Source organism: Jaculus jaculus, chromosome 3 (assembly GCF_020740685.1).
Source record: "Jaculus jaculus isolate mJacJac1 chromosome 3, mJacJac1.mat.Y.cur, whole genome shotgun sequence".
Lineage (NCBI taxonomy): Eukaryota > Metazoa > Chordata > Mammalia > Rodentia > Dipodidae > Jaculus > Jaculus jaculus.
In genome coordinates, this window is record NC_059104.1 from 115,509,833 (window position 1) to 115,529,811 (window position 19,979).

Genomic DNA, 19,979 nt, shown 5'->3' on the forward strand with positions numbered 1-19,979 from the left:
CTAGTAAGCTCCAAAGATTCCTTGTCCTTTCCTTCCCATTGCTGTGGTTATAGGTGTGCACAGCCAGGCATAACATTTTATGTGGATGCTAGGAATCTGAACTCAGGTTCTCATGCTAGCATGGTAAGCCCTTTCCTCACAGCTCTCGCTGGTGTGTAATTACCATGCAGGTAAATCTGTAGCCAACTGGTTCAGGATCCCAGCTTGTACATGTGTCTACAGAAAATTATCTAGAAACCAAGTGAACTACATTTCTGACCAAAAAGTCACCCTTTTTTCATTCACTGTCCAAAGTAGTCATAGTTGAGCACCTTCCATGCACAAGAACTAGCCCAAGGAGCCATGAGGTGAATTGCTGCAGAGTCCCGAATAGTGTAGGCAGCATGCATGCAGCTGAGTCCGGGAGTACAACTGTGTCCAGTATCGCTATGTGGGAGGAGGAAAACAAAGGGGCTTGATCATGTGTAGTCAAGAAAGCTTGTCTGAGGAGCTTGTGATTTAAGCTAAAATCTGAAGGATGTGTTGGAGCCAATTGGCCAGACCATGAGGCAGGAAACCAAGGTTCTAGAGATTGGGAATGACAAAAGCAAACAAAAGCAGTTCTGTGCGGTTTCACAACATATTAGGTTAAAACAGAAGATTATCTCTGCAAGCCTATGGGACTGTGCTATGGAACTAACTACCTTATTATGTATTATAATTATGGAATTAAGAACCATGTTATCTTCTGAAAGGTTCCAAAGAAGCAGATTTTTAAAACTTTTCTATGACTCTGAGCACCTACATGATGGATGTACAGGTGTCTTCTAATAAAAGAAAGACATCAGATTAATGATTTACTCATATGAGGCTGGAGGTTTTGCAGTAGGTAGCAAATAATTCAAAGGCATGATCCACAAAGATTCCCTTTATTTGGACCTTTTCTCTCTGACTACGAATCGGTCCTGATCCTCCATACCATGTCATAGCGGGGGAAGAGGGTGGAGATGAACTTGAACCTCATCAAATTTAATGAGGTTTTTGGGCATAAATCATAGTTTAAAAGTTAAGGTTCCTATAATATTATAAAATACCGTATTGAGACTTTCTGACACTTCATGAATTCATGCACTAGAAAGGGATGATAAAAATTGAATAGGCTACTCCTTTCCTTATCAGAAGGGAGTATTGCAACCATAAGCATCTCGACTATAGTGAGCATGCAGCAGAGCCACGTTAGAACTTGTCTTCAGGTTCCCAAGTGTTCTATTATAGTACCTTCACTGCAGTTTTTGGTTAATTAAATAATTTTATCTTAATGACTACTAAAATCAACATAAATAAATTTTGCTGACATTTTTAAAGGGGGCATGAGAAAAAGACAGTAATCTATCAAAAATATTAGCTAAATATTATTTTAAAATTTAGAAGTTGATGGTTCTTGTTAGTCTTGCTATGTTAATCTTTTTTAAAAAAATATTTTACTTATTTATTTATTTGACAGAGAGAGAGAGAGAAATTGAATGGGTACGCCAGGGCCTCCAGCCACTGCAGATGAACTCCAGATGTGTGTGCCCCCTTGTGCATCTGGCTAACATGTGTCCTGGGGAATTGAACCTGGGTCCTTTGGCTTTGCAGGCAAATGCAACTGCTAAGCCATCCCTCCAGCCCAATTATTTGATGATAATTCAACTAGACCATAATTGGCTATGTTCTTCCTTGAATATGCAGAGCCTAACAAAACATTTACATGTGAAATAACTTCAACATATGGTATTGAGGAGATAAATGTGTAGGAACAACTGTCTAAATACAGAATGCGGCCACTAAGGCATCAGTGCATTGAAGTTAGAGGAAGGCCTTAGCCAAGTCTTAGTGAACTTTCTTGATTGTACTGTGATGTCATAAGGAAATACAAATCACGAGTCTCTTTGCAGATGGTCTTGGAGCTCCTCTTCCCCTGGAAGACAATTTGTCTCCAAAGACATACAGATTTAGAGAGATTCAAGTTCTCTTATTTATTTTTAAAAGTTTTTTTCCCATCTAGAAAAATGCATTAATCTAGAATAATGTTCTTTCTTAATCATCCTTTTAGCATATTAATGCAAGTTGTTGCTAGATTTATAGCATACTGCCTGCTGCAGTCAGGTTCACATTGGCTTGAAGAGTGCTGCCATGATGGCATTTTATTTGAATAGTGCTCCTGGAACACAAGTGCCCCATTAAGTGGGTCAATTATGCTTTCTTGGCACCTACATTCTGCCTGGTGACAAAGTCTCCCCCTCATGTTTCTTTAGGATCTGGTGAGACTCAAGGGCTGGTGTGGATGTTGTCATTGGCCCCTCACCAGTAAGCTTCTAGAACCAGCCCCATATTATCCCCAGATCATGCCTCCTTCTCCACCATGGCTATACTTTTGGGAAGGCTAGCTAATCATGGATGGTTATACTGGGAGGCTCCTCACACAATCGCTAGCAGTCACTGAGGGTCTGAACACACACCCTGGGGAGTCATTTATTGTCTTGGAAGACAGGCTATTAGCCAAGGCAAAATGGTAGTATACATGTAAATATGCTTATTTACATACATAAGACAATTAGCTCATATAAAACGAATACTCTCCCACATTGTTTAAAAAAATAAAGGGGCTGGAGAGATGGATTAGCGGTTAAGCACTTGCCTGTGAAGCCTAAGAACCCTGGTTCGAGGCTCGGTTCCCCAGGTCCCATGTTAGCCAGATGCACAAGGGGGCACACGCGTCTGGAGTTCATTTGCAGTGGCTAGAAGCCCTGGCGCGCCCATTCTCTCTCTCTCCCTCTATCTGTCCTTCTCTCTGTGTCTGTCGTTCTCAAATAAATAAATAAAAAATTTAAAAAAAATTAAAAAAATAAAGAATTTATAATTCTTTTCAAATTACAGATGTCACACAGTAAACAATTAAGTATAAGGAGCTCTGAAGATTTTCATTTAAATAGTTTCAATAATCCTCCAAGACAGTATCAGGTAAGCATGAATTTTTAAAGAAACGAGGTTCAATGTTTGTAACATTTAGGCTTTTAAACTGTGTGATTCATAACAAATAAATGTTAAATTTTTTCTCAATATCAAACTGATGTGTTCATTGAACACATACTTATTGAGTAACTACCCTGTGTCAGGACTTTCTACCTTCTGGGTACATGAGTAAACATATAGCCTAGAGCTTACAGTCCATTGTAAAATGAGCTAATGTTATAAAAACACAAAAGCAGCAAAATTCATTTCACATCCTACCACTAAGAAATAAAGACTGCTTACCTGTGAGTATTCTATAATATGATATTAATGTATGTTTATGTGTGCAATTGTATATATGCTAATATTCTATAAGTATATGTGTAATGTTGATATAAATTATTTAATGATAAGACAAATAATTCTGTAGGCTGTGCTTTTCACTCTTTGAAACATGTATTCCTACTAGTTTTAGAGGATGTAAAGCATTCTTTTCTATAAATAATTTGTTCATGTAGTTCCTTATTGATAGACACTTAAGGTTTCTTTTTCTGCTATTGTAAGTGGCACTACCAAATCTATACTCATTTACATACCAGATTATATCCTTAAGTGAATCTCTTGACGATATATTATATTATCTTGACAATTATTAATCACCATGTAATTTTGAGTTTATGTAGTAAGATCTGACTAAGTGATATGTTCATCTAGAACTTTCTACATACTTGCCGAGTCTCCTGATAGTCATAAAAACATAGTATAGTACAAACAGCATCTGTATGCTTACAAAACCAGGTACTATACAAACCATATTACATTGAAACTAGCAATTTCTAAATTAATAGAAACTATGAAATCAAAAGTGGCTACAGGGACTGGAGTGATGGCTGAGTGGCTAAGACACTTGTCTCCAAAGCCTAACTACCCAGGTTTCATTCTGCAATGACCAGGTAGAGCCACAAAGCAGCACATGTGTCTGGAGTTCATAAATGTGCAATGGCAAGACGCCCTGGGATGCCCATATTCTCTCTCTCTCTCCCTTTTTCTCTCTGTCTCTTGTTCAGATAACTAACTAAGTAAATAATGTTTTTTTGGAGTCTCACAGGGATCATTTAGTAAATAATTTTTAAAGTAGCAACATTTCTCGTTAGTATGGGTAGGGGGCTTAAAAAAACTGAGCATTATTTCTTTATTTCCATACTTAGCACTACACATATATTTGACCAGTCCCAACAGACTGTGTCTTTCTGCAATACTTTTTAAATTCTACAATCAATGTTTTTTTTTAAAAAAAACTGTTTTGTTCATTTTTTATTTATTTGAGAGTGACAAACAGAGAAAGGCAGAGGGAGAGAGAGAGAGAGATAGAGAGAAATTGGGCGTGCCAGAGCCTCCAGCAACTGCAAACTCCAGACATGTGAGCCCCCTTTTGCATCTGGCTAACCTGGGTCCTGGGAAATCGAGCCTCAAACTGGTGTCCTTAGGCATCACAGTCAAGCACTTAACCACTAAGCCATCTCTCTAGCCCCAAATAATGGGCTTTAAGAATTCAATTGCTTGTTCTATATTTATTCTTTTCTCAAGATTTAACTATTGAGTCATTAGCCCAGATAATGTGAAAGTTGCTTTATAATAAAAAACGAAATGTGAAGATATGTACTCCCCATGAGCTACATCTTATATGAATTTAATTGCTGCCAATTCCAAAGAAAGGTAGTTCATTATCATATCCTAAATGAGAGAGATGTCATAGAGGACAATACTAAGGTAGATTTCTCCTTTCTTTGTCTAGAAAATAATGAAGAGGCTTATAAAAAGATATGTCCTGCAAGCCCAGATAGATAAGGAGAGTGATGAAGTGAACGAAGGTGAGCTGAACACAGGGACATAACCCAACATGTATGTGAACCAGAACCTGGGTCTGAATGCAGAGCTGAGGGTGGGTTGGAAAGGTGTGTGTGTGAAGATGAGCCTGAGGGTGGCCTATAGCACAGGCCATAGGATAGCAGGGAGCAGACCATTTTATCCATAGATGCCAAAAGGCTATGATTCATATGGGAGCTTGGAGGAGCAGGCAGGGAAATGAGGGGCTGCTACCCAATGCTACAATAATCACCACCACTTCTTTTCAATGTTGTTGAGGTAAACCATTAAATTTTGCTGTAATCTCTTCATCCAAGTACTTATCTGAGAAAGTAAAGACCTGCTCAAAATTTAGATGTATGTGATGAGAGGACTGATGTCATCCTAACAATCATGGACTTGTCTACTTAGAGCTGACTTCTTTCCACCCCTTCTTTTCATAGGGGAACTGAAGGAAATTAAGCAAGACATCTCAAGTCTCCGCTATGAACTCCTTGAAGAAAAGTCTCAGAACACAGAAGACTTAGCAGAACTTATTAGAAAACTTGGAGAGAAATTATCTTTGGAACCAAAACAAGAGGAAAGCAACAGATAATGCAAAGACTTCCTTAAAATTTTTCATATTTATTTGTCCACTTGAAGCCATATTATTTTCTGGTTTATTTTTTTAAGTACCAATGATATGGTGACTGAAAACTTGGGTCATCTGGAATACTAATATCAAAATTTTTAGTGATAAAATTTCATTGGAGAGGTTAAAGATTGCAGATTGTGGTGAAACATTTGCTTAATTCTTTGGTGCTTGTTTTATAAACTGCTTTCTTGAGGATAACTGTTGTACTGATGTGAAGGCCATGTCATTTTTTGGGGATGGACCTCAGATATTAGAGAACAGATTCACATAGCTTCCCTTGTGACCTCCCTCCCACAAAATGAGTACAGGTATTTCCCTACCCATGTGGGTTTCCTACTGGTGTATTCTAAAATATGGAGGAAATTAGTCTATGGACATTTGAAGGATGCTGTTTAACCATCACCTACATTCTTAGTCCTCCTATAAAAGTGATCAATACAGCCTATACAAAATGGACTTACAGATGGATGTAAGGGGCACACCTATAATCTAAACACTGGGGAGGTAGAGTTCAAGGCCAGCCTCAGTGTTATAGTGAATTTTAGGTCAGCCTGGGCTACATGAGACCTAGCTTGAATACTAAACACACAAAACAAAATGTTATATTTTTTCCTCAGTTCACCTCTGAAAATATTACACTTAACACTGAGAAAGTGTTGTAAGCATGTGTGTATGGGTATACGGGGGAGTATGCATGTGAACATGTGTATGTGTGTGGGTGGGGAGTATGTTTGTGAACATGTGTGTATGTGTAGCTAGGTGAGTATGTATGTGAACATGTGTGTATGGGTAGACAGGACAGTATTGTGAGAACATGTCTGTACACATACATGAAATGCTTATCATGTTTATTGTTTTTACTAATATAATTACTGAGAAAGTGTTTTGTTATTTTTTTTTTAATTTTTTTTTTTTATTTGAGAGCGACAGACACAGAGAGAAAGACAGATAGAGGGAGAGAGAGAGAATGGGCGCGCCAGGGCTTCCAGCCTCTGCAAACGAACTCCAGACGCGTGCGCCCCCTTGTGCATCTGGCTAACGTGGGACCTGGGGAACCGAGCCTCGAACCGGGGTCCTTAGGCTTCACAGGCAAGCGCTTAACCGCTAAGCCATCTCTCCAGCCCTGTTATTTTTTTATTTTGACTGAAAACTTACTGCTTAAATGAGAACATTTTAATGGAGAAGTATCAATGTTCCAAACACTGTAATTCTTTTCTTCATTATAATGTAATCTCTGAGGGCATTTATAGATGAATACCCACATTTGACTGCGGAGTATGAGGGAAGAAACAGTGATGTGGGAATTTGCAAATGTTTTCCTGTTCTCAGTATGTTCTACTTCTCTCCCCAAATATGCAAAACAAGAACTTTTATCTGCTTGAATTCACCAAGAAGTTGATATTATTTAGTGATGATGTGAGGCAGTATTTTTAGGTACAAAAGAGAAGCAAAGGTTCAAATTTTTTTTATCCACAAACTGTTACTATTCCGATGATGCTGGGCATTAACCAGAAATGCTGCTTTCAATTCAGTAAAGGAAAGTTTCAGATGAAAATCTTTAACCTCATTTTAACAATGAGATAGTAACAGAAATTCTGTGTAACCCCAAGTCTCAATTAATTAAAGAACATTTATGTAAACAGGTCAGCAAATACAGTTGAACATTTATATTCAGTGATTTGGGCTTTGTGGGTGTTTCTCATTGAGAAATTATCTAGTGCTACAACAGATGTCTATCTTCAATGTTGTGTGGCAATATTTAACAATTGTACAACAAATTAGCCTCATACCAAATGCAAATTAAAATATAAGCAAATTAAAATAATGCAACATCCATAATATTTGTGTATTTTGCTGTGTGAGAGATCAGCTTCCATGTCAAGAACCAAGGAACAAGCATGCAGTGACATAGCATGTGGGCTTGGCTCCACATGACATCAGCAAAGATTCTCTTATTCCTGTGTCTCTTACATTGGATTGATTTGACAAGATGGAAGCTTGGGAAAGGCAGTAGGTATGACTGAGTTCTCAGTGAAAGGCAGGCTGTGTTCTCCAAGTGGCTCCAGTTGATTCACAATGAATGTCCTGAGTTCAGCAGATTTTCATCCAAGAGCAGCTGAATTGACACCTCTTCTGATTTCCCTTCAAGTGGAAGATTAAAAGAGGCACTAAAGTGCATTAAGATTTTAATTTTTTTGACAAGAGCTTAATTAAAGCCTTATTGCCAAAGAATGGTCATAAACATGATAGACGTCTTTATATAGTTGGCTTAGAATATTTTATTCACATCACAGTCACACTCCTTCAAGTCAAAATGTACTTAGTTGCTGTCTCTCCTCTGAGATGATGCTTTCAGGAGAAGAATGCAGTGCTGTTTATCATGATGATCACAGGGCTTTTCTCTCTTGCCCAGTCCTGCCCATTCTCACCTCCACACCACAGTATCATTGCCAATGAACAAATCAAAGTCACTGTTTTTCTACTTTCATACCTGCTCTTATTCTCTGCTGGTTTCAATTCACTGAAAGTTAGAAATGGCACAAATTCAATATGATTTTACTGGATGCTATGATTTGAATGTGAAATGTCCCTCAGTTGCTGGCACTCTTTTGGGAGGTTTCACAGACTTTAGGAGGTGGGGCTTAGCTGGAGGAAGCTGATGACTGGGGGCTTCACATATATAGCCTGGTCTCACCTTTCTTCCTCCTGTTTCCTTCCCACTGTGATGTTAGGAGGTGAGAAGTCCAAACCACAGTCTCCTGATGGCCTAGAGCCACTCATCACCATACTTTCCTTGCAATGGTGAAATCGCCTTCTCTCAAACAATGATCCACTTAAACCTTTCCTATCTCAACTTGCTTCCTGTCAATATTTGGTCACATCAGTGAAAAAGGAGATAATACACTAGGCATGTAAAATAAACAACTAGAATATACCACTTGTTCAAAACTACCAATGATTGAAAGCAATAGAAAATGAGTACCTGGGCTGGAGAGATGGCGTAGTGGTTAAGCGCTTGCCTGTGAAGCCTAAGGACCCCGGTTCGAGGCTCGGTTCCCCAGGTCCCACGTTAGCCAGATGCACAAGGGGGCGCACGAGTCTGGAGTTCGTTTGCAGAGGCCGGAAGCCCTGGCGCGCCCATTCTCTCTCTCTCCCTCTACCTATCTTTCTCTCTGTGTCTGTCGCTCTCAAATATATAAATAAATAAAAATTAAAAAAGAAAATGAGTACCTGAACTCAAGTGGAGAAATAGGAGTTCACACAACATAAGACATGTTTACTGAGCTTGAAACATGTGCCAGGCACTAATAAAATACTTTCATCCAATTTATTCCAACCTCCTCATTTTAGAAACAACTGATGCTCTTATAAAAACCTTGCACATAGAAACAGGAATAAAACTTTTACCATTACTTTCGATTGATCATGTTGAAGGTGCTTGTCTCCTTGTGAAGTTTATTTTCATCTCTAGATAAGGAACAATGGATGGAACCTCTCATCCTAGCTTTCCCTGTTTATCCAGTCCAAAGGCACAGAAGCCTCAGGGGAAGACAGAGGTGGGTAAGCATATTTGGTGTCTATTAGGCTGTAGATACAGAAGAAGAAAAGTATCTTTTTCTTACTCATCCCTTGTTCATGGATGAAGTATCTATAAAAATAAAAATGTAAGTTGGACTGGAGGGATGGCTTAGCGGTGAAGCACTAGCCTGTGAAGCCTAAGGACCCTGGTTGGAGGCTCCATTTCCCAGGATCCATGTTAGCCAGATGCACAAGGGGACTCATGCATCTGAAGTTGGTCTGCAGTGGCTGGAGGCCCTGGCACGCCCATTCTCTGTCTCTCTCTATCTGCCTCTTTCTCTTCTGTCTGTCGCTCTCAAATAAATAAATAAAAATAAAACAAAAGCAAATAAAATGTAAGTTAACAAGAGAAAAACATACATATTTACTTCATACTAGTTTCATATGACAGAGGAGCCATCAGAAATAACTTTATACTAAGTTGTATGAAGACTGGACAGTGATGAAGAAATATAACTGATCAAAGGCTATGGTCTGATAATAATGAACTTGAAGCAACTTACAAAGTTCTGTTTACTCTGATTCTTTATGCCTTCAGAGATAAAGATGTTCCTTTCCTGTGGACAGGATACCTCTCTAATAAAAGTTTTTCACCTAGCTTCAGGAAAAAGTCCAAACATCTTTCCTAGAGCAGTGACCAGCTTCCTAGAGTAGTGACCACAGAGAAGGGTTAAGAGAAGTTAACAGTGATGTTTTTCACTTTCTGTTATTTCTTTAGCAATATCCCATATGCCAAGTTTTTATATCCCATGGTAACATTTCCTTAGTCCCCTCATCATTATAGAAGGTAAAAGACTGATATGTTTATTTAGTGGTGGGGACAATACGAGCAGGGTTGAGTCTGAAATCTGATAGCTGTGGGTCAGTGAGAAGGATGGATCATGTCAGGAACAAACGTTTTTACTTTATTATTTTATTTTTATTATTATACAAAATATAGATATATTTTGTATGTAAACATCACATGTGGGTACCATCCTTTTCCTCCTTTATGCCCCTTTTCTGAAGAGGCCTTCCTCGTTGAGGATTGTGGGTCATGCATTATGGTGGCAACAGTTAGTTGTGGGTGAGAGGCAATGTCTCTGTGCAAAATGTCCCAACTTGTGGCTCTAACAATCTTTTCTCCCCCTCTTCTGCAAAATTTCCTGAGCCATACTGGGAGCATTTTAAGTCTACTTCAGTGATGGGTACTTACGAGCATCTGGATCTCTGGTTTGGTAGGTGTGGAGTGTCTTCAGTATCTTTCTCCATAACCCTTGTTCTGATACCAGCTTAACTAAGAGAGCATAAGTCTTGCTTATTTCCCCAATTCCTCTGTGGTTTCAGCTGGGGCTGGGGTGGAATTTTCTGGGTGGTTTATCTCCTTAACTGAAATTCCCATCTGGAAAAGAGAAGCAGATTCTCCAAGACAGAGTGAAGTCAGCACCAGTTAAGTGGATAATCATTATTAGTTTAGAGAGAATTAAAAGGGTATATGAGAGAGAAAAAGAGGCAGACAGAAAGGGATAGAGAAAATGGGTATACCAGGGCCTCTAGCCATTGCAAACAAACTCCAGATGCATGTGCCCTCTTGTGCATTTGGCTTACATGGGATCTGGAGAGTCGAACCAGGATCCTTTAGTTTTACAGGCAAGTGCCTTAACAGTTAAACCATCTCTCCAGCCTGGTTTAGACATTTTTATAGTCTAAGGTTAGTCGGTGCTTGACAATGGAAAGCAGAATCATTATCATGGTGGGTAACCAAGCACTCTTGGATTGGCTAACAGATCCACTCAGTGGAAAGGAAACTATGTCTGGAATTGGGAAACAAGTCAGAATGTTTTGACTTTATTTGGACAATCCAACCCACTCTTTTAGGAAAATTTCTGTATGAAAGTATCATATGGACATGTGACCATATTATCTGATTATTCTTTTGAAGACAAGGAGCTCCATAGATAGTTGATTCTGTTCCAAGAGGTATATTTATAGTGTGTCCCACCTCCACGCTGATTCTACTAATGCAGATGAAGTCTTCTTCTTTCCTCTGGACTCTTCCTCCTTGCTGAGCTCCATGTGGCACTTACCAGGACTATATCAGTCATTCTACCAGTTTTGCTAGATTTTGTATGAGTTCCCACATTTTAGGGCCTCTGCCTGGTATGGTAGGGCATAGCTTTACTAGTGAGCAAGTTAAAGTTTCTGCAGGTAAAGAAAGTTAAATTTAAACTAAAATTTATGACGGTAAAACATTGACTACAAACTGAGTCCTTATTTTTATTTGTGGTGAGCTGAGTGAAGAACACACCAGGAAACAACTATCTTAAAGACTGGGATTATTCATTTTTTTGTGTGTGAATCATTTAAATGGAGGCTTCATTTTTCTCCCTAACTCTGTTTCTGCCTATAGCTATAAGTATTTCCAGAATAAATTAATGATGATGCCTCTGAAAAAATTCTTTAATTTTGTAATCAATTTTACAGAGATTTGTATACAGCTTAGTTTATACTGTCTATCACTCCTCAGTCTTTTGGCTAAGATTAAGTGTATGTTGTCCAACAAAATGATAGTATTTTAATAATTTTGGCATTTTTATGGATAGGTACTTTATTGAGTGTAAGTGGATCTGTATCAGATACTTGAATTGCTGAGAGAAAATACACAGAGCAGCTTGAGGAATAAAAGAGTTTGGTGTGACTCACAGTTTCAGGGGAAGGCCATCATGGTGAAGAAAGCATGGCAGGAGCAGGAGGCAGAGTCCCATTTCTTACATCAGCACAGAGGAAGTAGAGGGAGGTGAATGCTGAATACTCAGCTAGCTTTCTCCATTTTTTAAAATCAGCACAGAAACTCAACCCATGGAATAGTGCTTCCCACAGTAGTGGAAGGGGGGTCCTCCCAATTCACTAATCTAATATACAAACTCCCTCATAGACATGGCCAGAGATTTCCCCCACCCCCCATGGTTATTCCAAATCCTGTCAAGTTGACAAACAGAGATTAACTATCACAAGTCCACCCACTGTCAACTTGACATTCAAATATAACATTTTAAAGCCATTACCTTCCACCCTTTGTACCTATGAATTCATGACTAGATCATAATACAAACTACATTCAGTCCAATTTCAAAATTCTCAATAGTCTTTAACAGTTACAAAGTTGTACAAATGCTTAGTCTCTTCTGAGACTTAGACAAACTCTAAAATGTGAGATCCTCTAACATCACAAAGCAAGTTACATACTTTCAGCATGCACTAACACAAAGTAAACATTCATACTCCAAAAGAATACAGGCAAAACAAAGGATAATCAGACCAAAGCAATACCAAAACCCAACAAAACCCATATCTTACAGTTCTATGTCCAGTATCTGGGCCTTATGATAAAATCCCCTAGGTTCTACAAGGCTTACGTATCCCCTAAGGCTGTCTGTAGTCTCATGAGCAGCAATAAGTCTGAGTCTAAGATGTCTCATGGTTTGGGCATTTCTAATATCCCAAGTATTACTAATTGGGGTTCACCTTCACATCTTTATGCAGTGGCCTGTTAGAAATGAGTCTAGGGTTCAAGAATGACCACACAATAAGAAGCATATTGGTAAGGAAATGTTTACTTCTGCAAAAGGTTGTGTAACCAGAAAAAGTTCAGTTAAGTAAGCACACCAACAGGAATGGAGTTTTTGTTCCCTTATGCAAGTGGTCAGTCCTGTATCTTACACAAGCTGATTGGTCAGCCTCACATTCTTAGCTAAGAAAGTGGTGAGGTTATCAAAGGACAAACTAAAAGAAGGCAGGATGTAGGGACTTCTTGTCAGATGTAAAATGGAGGCTTTGGTATCAAGGCCTGTTTTGGACTCTTTTGGCTGGTTATCTTGTTCTTAACCTTTAAGTTTCAAGGACCATTGACTCAGGTAGGGCTTTCTATCATCTGGTCTCTTCAGAACCGTTTTTTCTTAACCTTTACACAGAAAACATAATATGACTCATTTTCATATTCCTCTTACTCACAGGACCTTCTTACAAGGACTTCAACCCTGCCTCACATTGCTTAGCCTCAGTGTCTTTCTTAACCTGTGTATAAGACTCCAGGACCTCCTCAGTCTTGTACCTTTCATTATAAAACCAGTCTCACATAGGCAATGCTGCCAAGGTCTGCTGTCAGATTGGTATGAAGCCTGTCCTGAGACTCAGTTGTAGCTACTTCCTTTGCTGACCTTGGGGACTCCAGATCACTAACTTCAGCTTTCTTCCTCCAGGCATTTTTTTCAAAATACTTAACAGTCTTACTATTATTATTAGTGTAAGTCTTTAGTGGGTTTGGTCTTGCCTTCAGGGCATCCTTCCTACTGTCCCAGTGTAGAGGATTTGACTTATCTTTGCTGATATTAATCTCTTCAACAATTATAGAACAAGTGGCTACAGTCTCTGGGCCTGAGATTTTAAACTTGTTTACATTTCTTTCTGTGCCAAACCTTATATTTTTTCATAAGTTTTCATTCTGTATTTTGTTCTCATTCACTGTATATTTGGATCAGGGCAGGTAAAAGAAAAATAAAATCACAGATTTGTTACTTTTTTAAAATTGCAATGCTTTCTTGAAATTTCCTCTGCTGAACACATCAGTCCATTACATCTAAATTCAGCCTTGTTCAAGTTCTCAGAACAGAAGAAGAATGTAGTATCACATGAGCTGTCTCTTGCCCTGTTTTTCAGAGAGCCTTTTGCTCCTATGAACCCTCATGAGATGAGCAGTTCCAGCCCACATTTCTCTCAGCCTTCTGGTTTTCCAAACTCCCACCAGAATGGCACATTGAATTCTGTTCATAGCAATGCAAGGTTTCTCTAGTCCAAAGTTCCAAATCCTTCCACATTTCTCTTGCAAATCAGTTCCAAACACCAATGAATCAGTCAGATTTATCATAACAACAGTTCACAATTTTATGCATTGGCCAATTTTTCATTGCTAGGACAAAATACCCTATCAGAAACTAAATTAAAGAAAGGGCTTATTTTTGATTTATGCATACAAAGGTAATTCCCTCATGATGGGGTAAGCATGGCAGGAGCAGGAAACCTGTCTCATATCAGTAGGGAGGAAGTACAGATCATTGAATGAATGGTCAGCTAGATGTCTCCTTTTGATATAGTCCAGGTGATTCCCGTTGACAGAGGTCAACCATCACAGGATCACAGGAATAACAGTTCAAACTCTTTTGAAGATGATGTAATGGGGCCATCTTATTCAAAATCACAAGTAATTATGTCTAGCAAAAGATCAAAATGTTTATAACAACAATAATGCTTCCTAACTAATTAGAAAGATATGTGGGACACTGAAGGAAAGCCAGGAGAAAGATTAGTGTCTTAGTCATTTTAGGCAGCTATAACAATACCTTAGCTAACTGGACATGGTGGTGCATTCCTTTAATCCCAGTACTCAGGAGGCAGAGGAAGAAGGATTGCCATGAGTTCGAGGCCACCCTGATATTCCACAGTGAATTCCAGGTCAGCCTGGGCTAGTGGGTTGGGGTTCACTTTCTGATACATAGATGGTCTCTTCTCACTTTGTCCTCATATGGTTGAAGGGTCAATGAAGTTAAGTGGGGGTTTTCTGGGGTCTCTTTCATAAGATCCTTAATTGCATTCATGAGGACTCCATTCTTGACTTAATACTTCCCAAAGGTCCTACCCCAGACACATCTGCCTTTCTGGTTAGGATTTTATCACATGAATTTGGGGCAGAGGGGCAGACACAAGCATTCAGACCATAAGCACTTGTATATACAGAATCTATGAATTTTTCATCTTTTAATTTCTTTTTCTAATGACCATTGGCAGCCATAGGCTGTTACCTGCTGATAAGCTGTAGTATCAGTACAGTAAGGTGGTTGGACAGACCTGTCCTTTAGAGAATGTTCAGAACATTATGAGTTAGACATGAAACCTTGATGCTGACATTCAGGCAGTGAATCTTGAACTTCACTGTCTTGCATTTTGGTCCTAATTATAATAGGCTTTCATCAGAATAAATTGTTTACTTATTATCATGTCGGGTTAAAAGAGCTATAACAATACTTGCTTTTACCTTAACCTTTTCAGTAGTCTGTTATTCACCATATGACATTTACCCTTCGCTCTTCTTTGGAAGATGGACTTCCATTGGAATATTTGGAAAAGGTCAGATTTTATTTTCTTATATTTTAAAAGTTCACCTGTTTTCACTGTGCTCCTATAATTTTTTAATGTGAAGAAGAATACATACAAGCATGTGCATGTATAATCTATAATAACATGTAATAAGTAACAACATAATAGCTATCTATACATGTATACATGATGAAAGATATTTTCAAAGCACAGAGATCTATGACAGAAAAATATGCTAATTATAGATTTTTATATTCTTACTTATTCTTTCATTTTAATATTTTTTTTCAGTGATTTTTATTCCATTTCTAGTGTCTGTTTGCTCTCTACCTCTTCTGAAGTTTTAAAGCTAGTACTTCAGCATACAATATGCGGAACCCAAATGTGCGGGCTTCAATCCAAGCTATGGCAATTACCAGTTGTGCCTTTTCCACCAACTTTCTTAATGTTTCTGGACCCCATCATCCCAATTATATAGATGAATATATGAATATAATCCTCTACATTGAGGAGGAAATAAATTACTTTAGGTAAAAAAGTATAGCATCTGACATATAATAAGCATTCAGTTAGCAATAGAAATTATAGAAAAAGAATGTGGCTCAAAAATTCCTTTTTTCGTTCTTAAACCAAATGGCCTTTAGCTTTTTTTTTTTTTTTTTCAAGGTAGGGTCTCACTCTAGCCCAGGCTGACCTGGAATTCACAATGGAGTCTCAGGGTGGCCTCGAACTCATGGCAATCCTCCTACCTCTGCCTCCTTAGTGCTGGGATTAAAGGCGTGCGCCACCACACCCAGCAGCCTTTAGCTTTTGAACTTGTGTTTATCTAATCATCTGCTACATAGTGTCTAAAGCGTTAAGAGGGATTATGACCTCAGCTGGAACTCATAGAGTTATGCTTGCCAGGACTTAAGAAGCTGACCTTCATATCACATATAAGTCATGCTTTTAAAAAGATGATTCCCATTTGAACCATATTTGGGAAATGTTCAAGGCACCTTTATTACTTCTCATTATAATAATACATTTTTATATAATGCCATCCACAGATGGTTTAGGACAGGGTCTATATTCAATCTTATTCATAAAAATTTTCTTGGAAACTTGTGACATTTATTGCAATGTTCTGGGTGCTACTTTCAGTAGCAGTCCTAGAAACAGAGCACAGGAAGTTTATTTATAAGCAGTAGATCTCATTAAGCAAAGCTGCTTCTTTGACAGTTTGTTCTAGATAGCTCTTAGTTCTACAATGCTCAAGAGTTTCATCAATATCCTCAGAGTACATGAGGAAGTCTGGACCAGTATCTATTATGGCTAATTTTCCTGATAAAGTTTGTGGTTTCATATACTTCTTAGAGGCCATAGCAGACTTTGTACAAGCATGAGCAACATGAGTCTTCATAGATTTTCATGTCTCTCTTACAAAGAGATGACTCAGTTCACAAACCTCATTCTTTTATTTAGTTAAAAATGTTTTCCTTTAGCTCAAGGATATATAACAGTTAGTTACATGGCATATTTTTCTTATTAATTCACTGATTGTCACCAGTCTGCCTGTTTCACAGCCACAATCCACATCTCTCTCATGATCCACTAAGTGGTTATGGAAAGCCTTGGTTTGAGCCATTTCATTTGACATTAGCCTCACTAATGAGCAACACATACAGACTGTTTCAGTTTGTTACTTCTGCATGATACTGTTCATTCTGGGACATAGTTTTCTTTCCTTACAGTTAGGTGTGACCTTGGGATGTTTTGAATCTTATTTTCTTTTAAGCCATTACCATCTTCCTGGTGGTTAGGGTTCAGTGAGGCCTTATAAAGTAAACATGTATAAGGAGCTGCAAAGATCCTTCATAGCCTTTTGAATATCTCCAACCATAACAGTCCATCAACATTACTTATGTTGGATAAAACTACTAAATATGTCAAAGGATCAGCAGTTTTGTTTTTGAGAAATTTACCCCCTCAGAAGTCTGGCCTGAGGCCGTGGTATTATAAGAACATAATGATGTGCCCCAGGGACTCATGTATGCTAAGTTAGAATCCACAGGGTTAGAATCCACTATGGCTGACTGTCCAGTGAGATAAACTATATCATTCTCAGTTCTTCCTTCTCTAGGCAGACACCAGGATTGAATCCTTATGAAATTTTATACTATTTCACAAAAATTGTGAAATATGTAATCAGAAATTAAAATGATACAGTACTCAATGCATCTTGGCCTGTGCTTTACAAGAAGGGCATCTGATGCCACTTTCATTCCAATTACTGTGAGGCATCTCTAGGTTGAGTATAGCTGCTGGGGGCTCATGCTTAGTAGCGCTCCTGAATAAACCAGTACTCAGTTTATTCCACTGAGGAGGACACCTGGCATTAACCACATATCTCTATACACGTGCACCCTCCCACATGAAAAACAAAATAAGGAAATACAATTTAATGAGAGTTACACCTTAACCAGTTATCAACATTAGCCTGAAAGTTGGCGAATAAATTCACTTGGACATCTAAAGAGTGAAATGCAAAGAATAAAATTCAGATATTATAAATCCATAAAGAAATATATTACACTGTAAGCTAATACACACACACACACACACACACACACACACACACACACACACATACACACAGCTCTAGAGATTGCTCAGCGGTTAAAATTGCTTACTTGCAAAGCCCGAGGGCCTAGGTTTCATTCCCCACTGTCTATGTAAAAGTAGATGCACAAAGTTGCCCATGCATCTGGAGTTTGTTTGCTATGGAAGGAGATAGTGGCATGCCCATTCTCTCTTTCTGTCTGTCTCTTTTTTCTCTGTTTATCTCTAAAATAAATAAAAAATATTTTGTAAAATAACCTTTAAAGAATGATGCCTAGATGTGGTAACTATAGATGATGCCATGTATAAGAAGTGCTAAGATCACTTTATAACAGAATATCACATTGGCTTGAGAAGCATGCAGAGGACAGGAAGCAGCAGATAGCTTCAGGGAATGAAGGAACCCAGAGTCCAAATACTATAATATTGCAAGGAGCACCAGTGACTAATCCTTCTGCAGGTGGCCTTATGCACAGTACACATGTTCCCATTGCCTGCAGGAAAGAAATTCCCTTAGAGACCCCATGCCCCAAGGAGTTATTTCACAAGCACATTCAAAGGACCTGGCACATGACAGTGGGCTCAAAGAATGGTTAATGAATGAGTGCGTTTGTTGAATGAATCCTTTGGTGCCACTTGCAACTCCAGTCTCAGCCTAGGAGGATAAAAAAGGGTGCAGGTTCCTGGAAGAAAAGGTCTGTATTAGGGAGACCATGGAAAATTTTTTTGGTAAAGCGTTTGGTGTATCTCAGTAACCTCGATGCCAGTCCTCAGGAAGTTGCCGTCTGTCTGCTACAGGAGTCCACCTCCAGTCTCCAGACCTGGCTGCATGCACACTCTGTTTCTTTTACACATGGCTGCTGCCAGACTGCATGGTTTGCTATGCAGACTGGGAGGTCATAGTGACACATTTTGGGCTGGCCAGTGACAAGGTTTGGAAGGAAGCAGACAGGAAATGGCTGGGTCTGTTGGTGCAGATGTCATGTGGCAGTGTGGTCAGAGAAATGGATACACTAACAGAGTCCAATCAGTATGGAAACACCATGCTGCCTCAGACTTCCTCCTGGGAGAGTGGGGAAACCGTTGAAGCTTCCTGAGGCCATTTCAGTTAGTTAAAAATGTCTCCCCCAAGGTTGAAGTGAGGATAAACATGAATTACTTGGTCTCTGAGAAGCTTACATTTGAGCATCATTGTCAGAAAATGGGCCTTACTCATCTTCTCAATCCCAACCACCCCAGATGCCAAACCCAATCTTGAGAAGCTGTTCATACCTGTTATATGATATCAGGACAAGACTCATGATGCATGCTTAGGTTAGCAAAGACTGGGAAAAAATATGGGCAGGCCACTCCTGGGGAGATAATAGGGGACACTGGGTAGGAGTTCCAGGTAACCCCAGTCTAGACCTACACAGGGTGATGCACTCATTCTTATTCACAATCATTGATTAACATGGGTCCCAATAGTTTTAGCTTCAAATTTCACCTTGAACTCACCTTCTGTTATGTCTGTTAGGGACACAGTCCCATCCTGGGCTGTACTTTTAATTTTTGACACTTGCAGGGTCTTGATAGCAGGGGAAGAGCCATTGTTTCCCCCAATCTTCTACCTTTTCTTCAAAGCCAGCAAAGTTCCCATTCCACAAGTACTAAACACCCAAGTCCTAGAAGGTTATAGTCCCCACCCTCCCTGGTCACCTGTGAGATCTCTTGTGCTCAGGACTTGAGTCTCTCTGGAGGCATGATGCTCAGAAGAGCAAGTACAAGAGCCACGTTTATGGTACCCAGACGTGCTTTTGAGTCCTATGTGTTTTAGATTCTGTCTGGGTGATGCTAAAAGACAGAGCACTATACCTCCTGGACAATCTGATGGCTAGAAAGGTGAAGACCTACTGTAAGCAACATAAGATGAATAGGCAATGTATTACATGACACTATTTACTATGAGGAAAAAGTAAGAGGTCAGGGATTTTCAGTTTTAAATAAGACCAATAGAAATGCTTAGGGAAGAAAAAGTTGAGAAGGTTCCAGACAAGGAGAACCTGAGCACAAAGACTCTGAGGCAGGAGTCCTGGATGTGTGTAAGTATGTGCATGGGTGTGTGTATTGGGGGACGGGCTAGAGCTGAGGGGCAAAAGGCCTCAGTTAGTTGGCTATCATGGAATAGGGAAAGGCCATAGGGGCTGTGATTTTTACT

At 39.1% G+C, this 19,979-nt stretch overlaps 1 protein-coding gene across 2 annotated transcripts in view; it reads left to right on the top strand.

Moving 5' to 3' along the window:
* The window catches only part of Trpc6 (transient receptor potential cation channel subfamily C member 6), a 114,352-nt gene extending 108,044 nt beyond the window's left edge, over positions 1–6,308 (top strand). For both annotated transcript variants that reach the window (XM_004661912.3, XM_045146294.1), the window contains exons 11-13: positions 2,899–2,982; positions 4,769–4,844; positions 5,283–6,308. In XM_004661912.3, coding sequence (XP_004661969.1) covers positions 2,899–2,982; positions 4,769–4,844; positions 5,283–5,434 — 312 coding nt within the window. In that variant the 3' untranslated portion in view covers positions 5,435–6,308. The remainder of the gene's footprint in view (positions 1–2,898; positions 2,983–4,768; positions 4,845–5,282) is intronic.
* The last annotated feature ends 13,671 nt before the right edge of the window (positions 6,309–19,979 follow it).